The 14106-nt window shown below is 41.6% G+C and overlaps 2 protein-coding genes across 13 annotated transcripts in view; one reads left to right on the top strand and one right to left on the bottom strand.

Annotated features, from left to right (window-relative positions):
* The window catches only part of ST3GAL3 (ST3 beta-galactoside alpha-2,3-sialyltransferase 3), a 188531-nt gene that overhangs the window by 13745 nt on the left and 160680 nt on the right, over positions 1-14106 (bottom strand). For 10 of the 11 annotated variants that reach the window (XR_013987441.1, XM_081009497.1, XM_081009498.1 and 7 more), the window contains one exon: positions 8810-8956. The exons of the other annotated variant lie outside the window; for it this stretch is intronic. Coding sequence is in view for 9 of the 10 variants with exons in the window: in XM_081009497.1 (XP_080865623.1) it covers positions 8810-8956 (147 nt within the window). In the remaining variant the exon portion in view is untranslated. The remainder of the gene's footprint in view (positions 1-8809; positions 8957-14106) is intronic. 11 annotated transcript variants of the gene reach the window in all.
* The window catches only part of LOC308479108 (uncharacterized protein), a 46596-nt gene that overhangs the window by 20322 nt on the left and 12168 nt on the right, over positions 1-14106 (top strand). The gene's annotated exons all lie outside the window — the stretch shown is intronic.

Below are 14106 nucleotides of genomic sequence, written 5' to 3'. Positions count from 1 at the left end.
AAACACCAACCCCAGTATTGTTGGTCTGTTTCTCATCACACTAACATTTGAACATTATGGCATAGACTCAACACTAGTTTAGTTCCGTCCCTCCCAGTTCTTCCAGTAAATGTATTTGCATGCCTTTGTATGTTTCCTGTGATTTGCCTCCCTTTCAGAAACTAAGAGTTATATGTTTAGTTTTGATGATGTGTAGGCAAACTAAGGCCCGGGGGCCAGATCCAGCCCAATCGCCTTCTAAATCCAGCCCACGGACGGTCCAGGAATCAGCGTGTTTTTCCATGAATAGAATGTGTCCTTTTATTTAAAATGTATCTCTGGGTTATTTGTGGGGCCTGCCTGGTGTTTTCACATGAGTGGATTGTGTGCTTTTATTTAAAATGCATCTCTGGGTTATTTGTGGGGCATAGGAATTCATTCATTCCCCCCCCCCATAAAGTCTGGTCCCCCACAAGGGCTGAGGACAGTGGACCGGCCCCCTGCTGAAAAAGTTTGCTGACCCCTGATCTAAAGCTAAAATGTAAGGGTCAACCTAAATGTAATGACAGCAATTCCCAACGGTTAAGCACGGAACTATCCCAGTAATGAAAACGAGATCATATTTTTAAAACAAACAGAATGAGAGAATCTGCTTTTGTTGATAGTTGGATACTAAGTCACAGAGCGCAACCACTGAAATCAAGCAACAAATTAGTCAACCCTGTATTTTTTATTACCGATTTGGAAACTATTTTGAGCAATGGAAGAGTTGCATATTCGTTTTTTAAATAAAATTAATATAATACTTAAAAAAAAAACTTCCCCCATGGTTTACCTCCTTTCAGCCCCCTTCCCTAGGAACATTTTCTCGTATCTACTGTCACATCTGGTGTTAGAGCTCAGGCTGGGAGAAATGTGTTTGCAGAGAGCAGCTGATCAGGAGGCAAGTTCTGTACTCCTGAGCTACACCCTGCCCTTTTCTTTGGAAATCAGATATCAACATCTATCTTTCTACATTACTAGAGTTGGCAAGTAAACACCCCCTGGGATAGGTGGGGTGCATGGGTGTGTGATTAAAGCCCCACTATCGAAATTACAGGTGACAACCTGCGGCATAGAGGCCAACCTAATTTTACAAAGCTCCCGACACCTCTCCAAGTTGCCCTGTTTTTCCATCCTATCAGAATTCCTTCCTTCCTGTTCTTTCTCCCTATCTTTTCCTGGGTTCTTAAGAGTGTCTAACTCCTTACTTTTAACAAATGGAAGAAGCAGTAACGTATTTTACTTGATAAAAAACAACAACAGATTTTAAAAGATCCTTTTCCTGTCTGGATAGCTTGGGAAAAAGACTTTCTTTTTCAGCTGTCTGGGAACAAACTGGCAGGTTTCTGCCATATGTATATGTCAGTCACACTAAAGTCAGAGGGTGGTATTCAACTAGGCTTTATCTGGAGTAGACCCATTGAAATTAATGAATATACCTAAATTAGGTCTATGGATTTCATTATGTCTACTCTGAGTAAAATGGTAGTCGAATGCCATCCAACTAAAACAAATCCTTTGAATATTTATTTGAAAATAACCCCGTTATATTATAATTTTATGATGTTTAAATGCGTTTTTCTATACCACCATGGTATTTTTTAAGAGCTGGCAGTTCGGAAATATTCTTATAAATAAAAATCAAGCCTAGTGAGGTTCACTGCATAGGACTGGGAATTCTATGCATGGCGAAAACTGAAGCAAGGTCACCTTTATTTTGGATAAATTAATCCAGGACACTTTTGTTTCTGGTTCTGCCCATTATAGTTTCTGGATTCACCCACTGCCCGAATGTGACTATAGAAGAAAAAAGGTTGCCCATCCCTGATCTAGACTATAGAAACTAGGGAAAAAATCACTGCAGAGGAGTGTTCTGGGACAAAGAAAAAATGGCAAACTTGTTTCCAGGTTGTTCTTTGTAAATTATGTGGACATTTGTTGTAAAACAGGACTGAGTAACCTAGCTCATGGGCCTGATCCAGTACCACAAGCAAATGTTCCTGCCACACCTAGTCCCCACTGATCTTGGCAGTGGAAGAAAAAATATAAATGTAGACAAAGCGCTGGAGTGGGTGGAGCTTAGCACCCTGATTGAATTGCAAATCAGACTGATCATCTGATGAGCAGAAATCGGGAAATAACCCCCCCCCCTCAGCCAATCAACAGGGTTCAGCAGACGAACTGCCTCACCTTCATAAAGAGAACAGCTTTACAAGTAAAATAACAAACAATTCTCATAATGAAGTATTTCTCTCTTTTTCAGTTAAATAGATTGTGTATGGAATATGTTTGGGACCAGTGTTGTACATTCAGCCTATACAACTGTGGATCAAACAGACTTCTACAGTATGTTCTATATAGTGGCCATACTGATAAGACAACATACTTCCAATGTCACTCTGATTTTCTCCTTTTTTTCAAGAAGCAAGATGTTTCTCTATTTCCTCCAGCAGCATTGTAAACAATGCCAGCTTTGCCACTCTGCAGCAACTGGTATATGCATTCACATTAGCAATGTAATCTTTTAGTGTTATTTTTTTCTATTCAGAAAAAATAACCCTAAAGTCCTGTCTGTGTAGTGTTTGCTTTTGGGTGGAGATGCTGTTGCCTAGTCATAGCTATACTAAAATTATGGATTCCTCAAGTATGTTATCTTGACAAATATCATTTCTAGAGGAAGGAGGACTCAAAATGAACTCAGGAGTGCTTTCCTTCTTGTTTGAATCTAGAGGAAAATTAAGAGTCATACATGGAAGACTCTAAACAGTTTCAAAATTAACAAGGAAGACCCTTCTACACTGTTGGTGAAGGTCATTTTGATTTTGATTTTGAGCCTTACAAGGTGCTTGTTTAACAAAATTTTGCTATAGCTCTCATCAATCAGTTATGACTTTACTTATTGACTAAAAGCACTGAAAGGTGGGAGCAGGCTCATATCTCAGAAAACAATTGTGTCAAATGGCTCCTGAAATTTTGTTTCATAAGATTTGGTATACAAACGTTAAGGATTTTTATTTTATTTTATGAAAGTTCAGAGTTTGGGCTCCCTGCCCAACAGAGCAGTACCCCCTGTACTCCCTCTCAGTGACCCTGAATATTAGATAAACACCTGTTTGAAAAACCCACACACACCTCAACCCTTTGGCTAAACAAAGTAGACAGAGTCTTTCACCAACAGCTTTATTTGCATAGGCATTGTGCACATCACCTTCAGTGTAAGCACAATCTCTCAGCCAACTTTATGCTCATGAGGACCTAAGATGAAAGCTTGAGTGTTCATATTTTTGGACCAAAACCAAGCACTTGCTCACATTTTAGATTTTCCAGTATTAGGAGTTGTATATGAATTAGCTGTGGGAAAGGTAAAGACACAGCTGAGCTGATCACTGAGTCTTGGAAAGCCCCATGCATAGTGTTCCGCAAGCACCAATCAGCTAATTGTTGTGTTCTGCAAAGCCCTGTACACAGCATTTTTCAAGCGCCAGCAATTACCTTAAAGTCAGGGCTTGTGCAGCACTGTGCACCTAGCATCATACCATGGGGGTGTGGTAGATAACGATATGGCCTTCTGCAAAGGTGGTTCCTGGTGTGAAACTCCAACAGGGAGCCACTTGAAAATGCATCTGGAGCAGGATAGGAGAGGCTTCATTGCTCTCAGATATCCTTTGTCCACTGAGATCCACTAGTCTGCCAGGTCCGTATTTAGGGATAAGGTTTTGCAGCTGCCATTCACTCTGCTGGACTCTTTCTCTGAATCTACAGAGAAGAGGTGTTCTTATCTTGCATTAACAGTGCTCAGTGTTTATTAGTTTTGCTTCCTGTCTGCACTCCTCCCAACCACCTCCCAGTGTTTCTGGCAGTAGGCTGGATTGGCTACCTTTAAAGATCAGGGTCACCCTCATATTAGGCAGGGGACCAGGACTGTTACATTTGAAGTGGGTGTCCAATAATGCCTGTTGACTATAAGGCTATTGATGAGCGATAGCTGTCCAGATTTTTGGGCAAATGTTCGATAACTATTACCATAAGGATGCAACTATACAAATTTACTCATGAGTTGTCCCACTGAGTTCAGTGAGTCCTACCAGCTCCATCTAGGCTGGATGCTTCCTGGATGATCTGCATACCTTCATATGCATATAATTTACACCACAGATATGTAGCTGGTAGCCAGAAACGCATGATTTCACAGTAAGGTAATGTGCTTTCAGCATTTTTGCCCTTAAAAATCTGACAAAACCTTCAGCCTTACATAGTGCAGCAGGTAATAGAAAAAGGCCATTTGTTTCTATCCTGAGGTTTTATCGCTCATGTCTTTGCACAGGAGGGGCCATCTCCACCCAGCTGCAAACAAATGCAGTTCATTGGCTTTGTGTGTATTGAGAAGAAATTCCCTAGAGATGAGTCACTGGGTTTTTAAATGGTGTCCAGGGAGATGTCAAGCAGACATTGCGTGTAAATCAATGACACACCTTGCGTTAGGGAACACACACCGTAGCCTGCAGGTCTGTTCCCTCTAAGACACAGCACAATAGAATTGCTGGTTGATGGACATTCCCAGAGAGGCTCCTATTAATGACTGTGCACATGCGCGTGCATGCAAATATATACTTTTGGGACTAGAATTTTCTATTTATTCCTATTATGTAAAAACAATGGAGATTTGGGCTGGGGTTCTTTTACCTTCCTGAACTGAGATTAGCAGAGAGGTATATATATTATTTTTAGGGACACGGGTGGCGCTGTGGGTTAAACCACAGAGCCTAGGACTTGCCGATCAGAAGGTCAGCGGTTCGAATCCCCGTGACAGGGTGAGCTCCCGCTGCTCTGTCCCTGCTCCTGTCAACCTAGCAGTTCGAAAGCACATCAAAGTGCAAGTAGATAAATAGGTACCGCTCTGGCGGGAAGGTAAACAGCGTTTCCGTGCGCTGCTCTGGTTCGCCAGAAGCGGCTTAGTCATGCTGGCCACATGACCTGGAAGCTGTACACCGGCTCCCTCGGCCAATAAAGTGAGATGAGCACTCCAACCCCAGAGTTGGTCACGACTGGACCCAATGGTCAGGGGGCCCTTTACCTTTACCTATATATATTGTTTAGAGTACACAGACCTCTTTTATCAGACTATTCCATCCTTCTCTTTTGTATCAGAACAGAAGTTCTAACAGGGCAGTACACAGGGCAGTACCAAGTGAAACGAAACAAGCAATTTCTTCTCATTTCCTAAAATATCATGGTGGGGAACCTCTGGTCTGTGGGATGAATTGAGCCACTAGCTCTCCCTGTTTGGCATGCAAGGCAATTTCCCCCACGCCACACCCAGCTGCCCTGGGGCAGGTGGAGATGTGGCTGCTGATCCATGAAGAAAACACAACTGAACTCCCTGTGCATAAACAGATGGGGAGTGGAGGCATGCCTTTTTCCTGGAGTGGGAAGTGGTTTCAATGAAACTAATGTCAATGGAAACCCTCCTGGAGCAAGTTGAGCCCTCACCACACCAGAATGCAGGTTTTGGCTCTTACGTCATTGTGATGTCAAGTGATTGACAGGTGGGCAACCTCACCCACCTGTCAAATTTGGCCTGCAAAGCCAATCCTAAAAAAATGTCTGTATTGCAGAGCCAGAAAGGTTCTCCATTCCTGCTATACATGATGCCACACTGGAAGCAAAACACACTTTGTGCTTAGTCACACAGGCCATCATTTTCAAGGTTCTCTCAGTCTTCTGTAGATTGATTTGTCTGAAAATTTACAGAAAATGCATTTTTGCTTGTTGTACACTGGACTTTACTCCCCTGTCCTATGACAAAACAGTTTAGACTCAGGTCATTCATTCATCCAATAGTTGTTTTAGGCCTCAAAAATGTTACGCCTACCTTCCTGGATGAATCCCAAAGACTCATTTTAAAAGGCATAGGTTTTAAGTTCAAATGAAACTGTTCAAGGCTTTACTGTACATGTAAATATTACTACAGAATAGAAGAAAGAAAATTATATTCAACACACCCTCATTACCCTTCCCTCCCATTGTTATGGATAATTGTGTCCCAAGAGCTATGATGATTAATTTCCTCCTCTCTTTCACAACACGTATAAACCTTGTACCTATTTGGCACTAACACTGATGTTCAAAAAGCTTCAAAGTTTCATAGACAGAACTGGCTCTTTATGGCATACGGTGGGATATCCTGCCAACACGCACCTGTAAAGTAAAAGGAGCATATAGAACCTTGCATAAAGGTAAGTAAGGATACAACCTCAGCTGACCCAGTATCAAAAGGACAAAACTGCTCTTTCCAGAGCACTGGTTATGAGAGACAATACATGTACTTTTACCATGGATCACTAATAGCACAACGTTCTTCTCACCTCTTGGCATTTGCATAGTCTACTGATCATGGAACACCAGTCTTGCAGCACTACAAACTCTCACTTGTTACACTCCTGGGAAAAGCAGAAGATGAGAAACCAAGCCACTGCCCCTTTTACCTTTCATCTTAATTCCCAAGTGGCTAACAATTACTAGCTGTCATTAATATTAAAAAGGCGAGGCGAGGCAGAAATGCAATCCCCTCTCATGTAGTTAGATTCCATAATATTATAAACAATTAGTCCAGAGGGGAGAAGAGAAGGCTAGAGAAGAATTAAATATTGATACTTGGGAGCAGATGGCTCTGCTTGTATTAGGGGAAGTGAAACCTAAGAGAACTTGGGTTTGAGAGGTGAGGATTAGCCTGGTACCTACAGACCAGATAATGAGAAAAGGCAATCTACGTGGGAGATGACGTGAAAGCAATTCATTCTTCATACCTCTTTCTAATGGTTCTGCATGTAACCTGGAATCCTTATGGGAAGGCAGAGATACTTCATAAAGGCTGGTCATCCTCCTGCACCTTTGTCTACAGAGCTCCTCATATATCAGTGAGCAGCTCCTCCATTAATATAGTTTGCAGGTCGAGGATGCTTTAATGTTGGACTCTATTGAAGACTGGTCTGTCCATAACAGCTGCATTTGCCTGTAATTTTTACTGACAATCAGGTGCGTCTCACAGATTACTTTACTCCCATTGCTTGGCCCCAGCTCCTACCAACATAGCAGTTAGAAAGCACGTCAAAGTGCAAGTAGATAAATAAGTACCACTCCGGCGGGAAGGTAAACAGCGTTTCCGTGCGCTGCTCTGGTTTCGCCAGAAGCGGCTTAGTCATGCTGGCCACATGACCCAGAAAAAACTGTCTGCAGACGAACACCAGCTCCCTCAGCCAGTAAAGCGACATGAGCGCCGCAACCCCAGAGTCGTTCGCAACTGGACTTAACTGTCAGGGTTCCTTTACCTTTACCTTTATTGAAGACTGGTCTGTCCATAACAGCTGCATTTGCCTGTCATTTTTACTGACAATCAGATGTGTCTCACAGATTACTTCAGTCTGTAGCAGCCATAAGGCAAATATTCATCTCCATAAAACTTTTTGCTGCAAAAATAGTTCAGCTATGGGACAAATTGTTTCACTGCTGAATGGGAGTAAGGAAGGGTAAGTTAATCTGTCCTGTCTTCTGCACCAGAGGTGGGGAACCTTTTTCAACCTGAGGGACACATACCCTCATGGACAACCTTCCACGGGCTCCATGCCACTGGTGAGCAGGGTCAGAGGCAAAAGTGAGTGGAGCAGCAAGTATGATTTCCAAAAGCACCTGAGAAAGTGAAGAGTGGGTCCATTGAAGGGTACAATCTGGGAAGAGTCCTGAGAGCCAGACAGAATAGCTTGAATGGCTGCATCTGGCCCTTGGTCCTGTGGTTCCCCACCCCTGGTCCACATATTTAATGCACAGGGGAGTATAGTCTGGTTTCCAAAGAGGTGACTATCTAATTATTCCAAAATGGTAAAAACAACAACAACCAAACAAGTTCTACAATAACATAAAGACTACTAAATTAATTATGGATTGAGTACTCATAGCAAGAATATATTTGGTTAAAATATTGCCTGATTATAGATCTTAATTGTTTCGGCTTTGAAAATTCCCACCACTTGAGTTCAAACCCTGCCATTTTCTCCCTTGGACAGTCAAAACCAACTCCCAGAGCTTTGTATGTGTACATCAAATAAATACATATTGTGTGATTCAAACTGTCACAAAACTGTCACAATCCCCCACCCTCAGAACTCACGGAAATGTAGTTCCATTTAGGGATCTCCAATTAAAAAAACTTATTCATAGCCTCACACTATATGGTTTTTCAGCATTGTTCTGGGAAAACCATGATGGTTACAAACTATTTAAAACCAGTTTGAGTCTGTAGCTTGGATGTCGCTTAAGTAGCAATTGTAAGTTACATAAATGGAAAATGGCCAACAACGCCTTGCTAAGGTGATGTTTTTTCCCCACCTCCCTGGTCGGGAAGTGGGGGGAAAAAAGGATTTTGCTGTAAATGAATCCTTTGAGCGGTACCATGAAATATGAGCTTCCACTATTTGTATGAGTTCCTAGCAGCACAATATCCAGGTGATATTGGATTTGCTTTGTTGTCTTTCCTAGCTTCCTCCATGGAGGGAAAACCACTAGTTAACTATTTTGCTTCATAAATAGCTGGCTCAGTTCAAGGGTCCACAAAGTCTCCCATCTTGTTTCTAAAAGTGGCCAATACATGCCTTCAGGAAACCAATGAGAAGTGTAGGAAGAGAGCAGCCCTCCCCCATTGTTTGTTTCCTGCACCTGGTATTCAGAGATATTCTGCTTCTGAACATGGATTTAGCTATCAAGGCTACTGCCTACTGAACAAAGAGTACCTTACCTCTTTGATGGCAGACATCTTGATGTTTTCATAGTAATGTAGTGGTGCATTTGGAGAGCTCATGTCATAACCAAATCCAGCCACTGCTACCTCATCACAATTGTGGAGCACCATGGTTATTGCTACACTTCCCAGAGTAGGGATGTTCTGTGGAGGAAAGGGGAAGGAAGCACAATGCAAGCTATTAAATTAAGTTTTCATTTTCTTAAGCAATAGCATTTTAATGGCACCCAAGTGTGTGTGTGTGTGTGTGTAACTAGTGCAAATCCCTATTGGAGCAGAATGTGGGAGCAAGTTGCACATGGGAAATGGGAAGGAAGGATCCATGGCAATTGACAAGAAGAGGAAGGGAGTTAATTGAGAAGAGAAAAATAGCTTTGCAGAACACAGACGGCGAGGAGGGAAGGAGAGAAGAAAGGATTTCAACTGGAACGGCTATGGAAAAACAAAGAGGTATCAAATACTTTCACAATAATCCCCGAGAGAAGAGCCACAGATCATAACTTTGGCATTGAGTGTTGATGGCACACAGCAGCTTCAAAGCAACTGAGGGGAGTCTGACAAAAGAGCAGTGGGCAGGATTCAACTAAGTAGGTGTGCTAGCAGGAATCAGTGCAATGAGTTCTGCTAGTGCAAGGCACTTTCCTCCCTCTCCTCCTCTCCCCTCCCCCCACATTGGCTCAGGGGTGGGTGGGATGGGGTCTGAAGAACCCCCAGAACAGCATGCAGGAGGAGGAGACATTTGATTATTCCACTGGGAAAGCTGAAATGTTTGTACTGACAAAAAAAATGGAAGAGCACAATGTTGAATCCTTCCCAGGATCTTTAAACGAGGCCATTCAGTATTAATGGATCATTTTATTGTTGGTTCACTTCCTGCTGCTAACAATATGAGGTGGGAGCTGTTTAATAAGTTGGGTTCTGTTGTTAATTAATTATTTAATAAGTGAATGTGTATACATTCAAGAGCTAGAACAATAAGCCATTCGAACTAATATGATAATAGCAATGTGTGTGTCTTCCCTCTGTAGAAAGTTTCCAGTTACTCAGACTTCTTTCAGAAGCAAAAATCAGGAGTACCTTAATCTTTAGAGGACAGTACAAACTTCCGCCTTACTATAGTTCTGCCACTTGTCTCATTCCTCTCTCACTGCCTAGCTGCTCAAGGAAGAATCTGTACCAAGGTGATCCTTAATGCAGAATATCTTGCTCCAGATTATGTCTGCCTTAGAGAAGGGGCATATAATTCAAAGCATTCTGAGGGTGACTTTTACACTTTTATTAATGTAAGATGGTGACATCAGTAGTTTGGCTAGCATTTTGTAACACAGTTTTGTCTGTATATATTAACTTTAAATGATTCATTATATACAGTCCTAAACATTCCTTTGCCATCTTAAAAGTTTTGATTTGCCCCGTAAGGATAAATAAGCAGGCCACTGACCCTTATAAATCCAAACACCTGAATTTCTACAGACAAAATCCAACACCTACTCTTATTTTTGTTTCCCATCTCACAAGTCTTTTTGCATCATCACCTCCCTGCTGCCTCTCTTCTTCTCTTTATCTCACAGATCTATGTGCACCACCATTTTTTCCTTCACTCTTCCTTTTTACCATGTTTTCTTCTCTATCATTTGGTTCCTTATGTTTGTTCTTTCATAAAATTTTCACTCTCCCAACAATTCATATGCAGAGGGAATACAAACATACAAACATCATTTGATCTGTAGGCTGCCTTTCTATAGTTAAAACCATGCTCAAGGTGGCTTACGACATGGAATCTTTTACATAATTACAAATATAACACAAGTAGGCATAAACAATAAAAAGCACAACCAAAAGTATGCAACTAAATTGAACAATTTCCATATAAATCATGGTAAGATCTAAAAACAAAGATACAAAAACTAATATTAATAACAGTAACAACCCCGCCAACAAACCTCATCCCTGCCCCACAAACAGTACTCCAACCTAGTAATCTGTTCAGCAACCTCAGCTTTTGTAGCTGGAGTCAGTCAGGGTCCTGTCCTCCCAGGCCAGGTGCAAGGCAGGAGCAGCTCTTCTAGAACTCGCAGCCAAGATCTCAGACACAAAAGAAGCCATGCAGTGGGGGTGGCTTGTGGTTGAAGCAAGCATGCAGATTCTGGCAGCAGCACCTCACACCTCTAGATCCAAGAAGGAGCAATGCAGATTATACAATTCTTCTATCTCCACTATAATTGCTTGACTTGATCAGGGTGAGAAAGATCCACAAGGAATGGGTATTCAAATTATTCAAGGGAGCTGCAAATAATCGGGGGGGGGGGCGGGGCGGGGGGGGGCGGGTGGAACCGGCCTGTGAGGTTTTTGTTATGTCAACCTGCGCTAGTGAAAGCTTTATCACAGAGTTTATACACAGCCCTGATTTTAAATCTTGGACCTCATGTTAGCAACCAAGTGTTCTGAGCAACATGACTGCATGTCTTACACACCAGGGTGTCCCAAACTGTGATCCACGAACCGCCAGTGTTGCAAGCTTCATTCAAATGGTCCACGGTGTGTCTTTGGATTTGTGTTTGAAAGTGGGAGATGGGACATCCATTGCATTAAATATTCACATTTCTTTTTATTGCTCCTTTTATTTCTTATATTGTTCTTTAATGTGTTACAAATTTCTATGGAATTAAAATTGCTAGAACAAGCAAAAAATCATTAAGTGGTCCACCAATACCTTCAGCAACTTTCAAATGATTCATGGGATGCGGGGGGAGTTTGAAAATTGCTGACATACACGTATACCAGTCGCAATGGAGAGAAGCAGAAGCAGTTTGAAGCAGGGCATAGCAGTTACAGGATCAGAAGTTTCAGAACAGTGTATAGTGGTACCTCCGGTTAAGAACTTAATTCATTCTGGGGGTCCGTTCTTAACCTGAAACTGTTCTTAACCTGAAGTACCACTTTAGCTAATGGGGCCTCCCACTGCCACCGCGCCGCCGGAGCATGATTTCTGTTCTCATCCTGAAGCAAAGTTCTTAACCCGAGGTACTATTTCTGAGTTAGCGGAGTCTGTAACCTGAAGTGTCTGTAACCTGAAGCATCTGTAACCCGAGATACCACTGTAAATCCTATGCATGGTGACACTATGACACCCGCTAACTCACACTGTATTTCTGTAAAGCAAGGAGAGCAACATTTTCTGCAGCAGTGGGCTTGATGTATGAGAAAATTCCTGTTGCTTCAGTGCCTTGCCAGCTTTATGGGGTGTGGGGGTCATTTCTATGTCACTGCTTTTTGGACTGGGAGGAAATGGTTGCAGTAAATCTCTTTGGAGAAATACCTGACACCTACATTGTGTATAGAAGTTTTAGTTGTTATTTGATCCAATGGTGGGGGACAGGCCACCTATAATGCTGATTCCTCAAAAGAATAATGAGCAAAATGTGATTCTTTCGGTCTAACAGTTGTCACAAGTCTTCAAGACAGCTCTCTGCAATTTGTCTTGTTAAAACCAGCCAACTTTACATGGTTAACAACAGAGGGTTATAATCAACTTCCTTGCCAGAAAACCAGTTCCAGTCCCTAAAACACAGCATCTAACACCCTTGCAGTCACTATAAACACAATCAACGAGACCGACTATAAATCCAAGTAAACATACATACAAACATACAAAACAACAAGACACAATTCTAGTCAAACTTCTGAGGCTGGATGAAAAATGAACCCTAATGGGCTTTGACATCCCTAAGGAATGGCTGTTGGAGTTTCAAACCACAGTCCATTCTTGTCCCTGAAGCCCAGACTCTCAGCCCCCTTTGAGGTTCACATTTGCATCTGTCTGAGATCACTTGCAAGAATTAGTATTTTAAACTCTTTTGTTACTTCCAGAAGCCCTGTATATTGAGCATCCATCCAGATTTGTTTGCATAAAGTTTGTGGGGAGGTTGTATGACATCGGTTATTTATTGAGCATGCATTCTGATTTGTTTGTGGCAATGTTGTAAGATGGTGTGGCAAGCGTTATTCCACGTTTTCCAGTGCATGTACCTGCTACTTTCTTTATCATTAAAAATCTGATTCTTTAGGGAAGTGAGTTTGTTGTGAAAGAGTACCAAATCAAACCTGAATTTGCTGGTATGTGATTGAATCCTACCCAAAAACAGCAAGACTCTGGAAGGTCCCTTTGTTCAGGGAACACGTCTTGGCTGTGATCCACTTAAAAATAAGTATAATATTATACTTATAAATTTATAAGTATACATTCTGTATAACATAATGGATAACAATTAGCTTTACAGTATTTTTATTCGAATTGTCTTGCAGGTATTAACTTAGGTTTTCTAGCTTGCAAGTAGTCATTAAAATATTTATTGACAATACAGCAATTATTCACAAATGTTTTTAAAGAGCAGCTTTCAATTGGTGAAATTTGAAACCAACACTAAGTTAATATGCCAGTAAAGTCAGCCAAGATATCATAATACATCTATATTGTTTTTTTGAGAACATTCGGATTTTCGCAACATTTATTCTTCCGCAAGTAATACCCACACGCAGTCTCACAAATGGAGCGGCAAGTGCTTGTTGGGTAGATCTTTTTAGCAAAAGCAATTGTATTAAAGCCTGTCTCAGACCACAAACATGCCTATAGGACCATACATGCCAAGGCCATGATGAAAGGCACCATAGGTATTCCTACCTCTTCTTTAGATATATCCAACATCCAGTAATTCTAGCCAGGTGGTTGAGCTTTCCTTCTATCACTTTTGGGTGGAGATAAAGTTACTTAAGTTTTGTGTATGAAAGCATTTTCACTATTAAATAGATATGCTAAGTGTGTGAAACTCCGTATGACATCAGAGAAAGAAAAATGAGAATCCATAAAATAAAAATGGCTTCTTTATGATTTTTAAAAAGCACAGAAAACCTCTGACAAGGTTTCAGAAGCTTCCACCGTGCTGTGCAAGAACTATGCATTTTTTCAAGACATCATAAGGGATGAAGGCATGGACACTACCGTGCATATGTGAAGTAAAGCAGCATTTCCCAACCTTGGGCCTCCAGCTGTTTTTGGACTACAACTCCCATAATCCTCAGCTAGCAAGACCAGTGGTCAGGGATGATGGGAATTGTAGTTCGAAAACAGCTGGAGGCCCAAGGTTGGGAAACACTGAAGTAAAGGATCTAACAAAAGCAAGGAATAAGAGGGCTAATTGATGGAAAACTTAGCGTGTATGATGAGCAGTCTGAAGGTGACCCAGAAGGACTACTTCTCATGAGGTGGAAGGCCGTCAGACCAGAGCTGCTCTCAG

The sequence above is a fragment of the Podarcis pityusensis genome (genome assembly GCF_964106645.2).
Source record: "Podarcis pityusensis genome assembly, chromosome: 6".
NCBI lineage: Eukaryota > Metazoa > Chordata > Lepidosauria > Squamata > Lacertidae > Podarcis > Podarcis pityusensis.
Note: the sequence above shows the minus strand (reverse complement) of the source record. Positions and strands in the feature narration are given on the sequence as shown.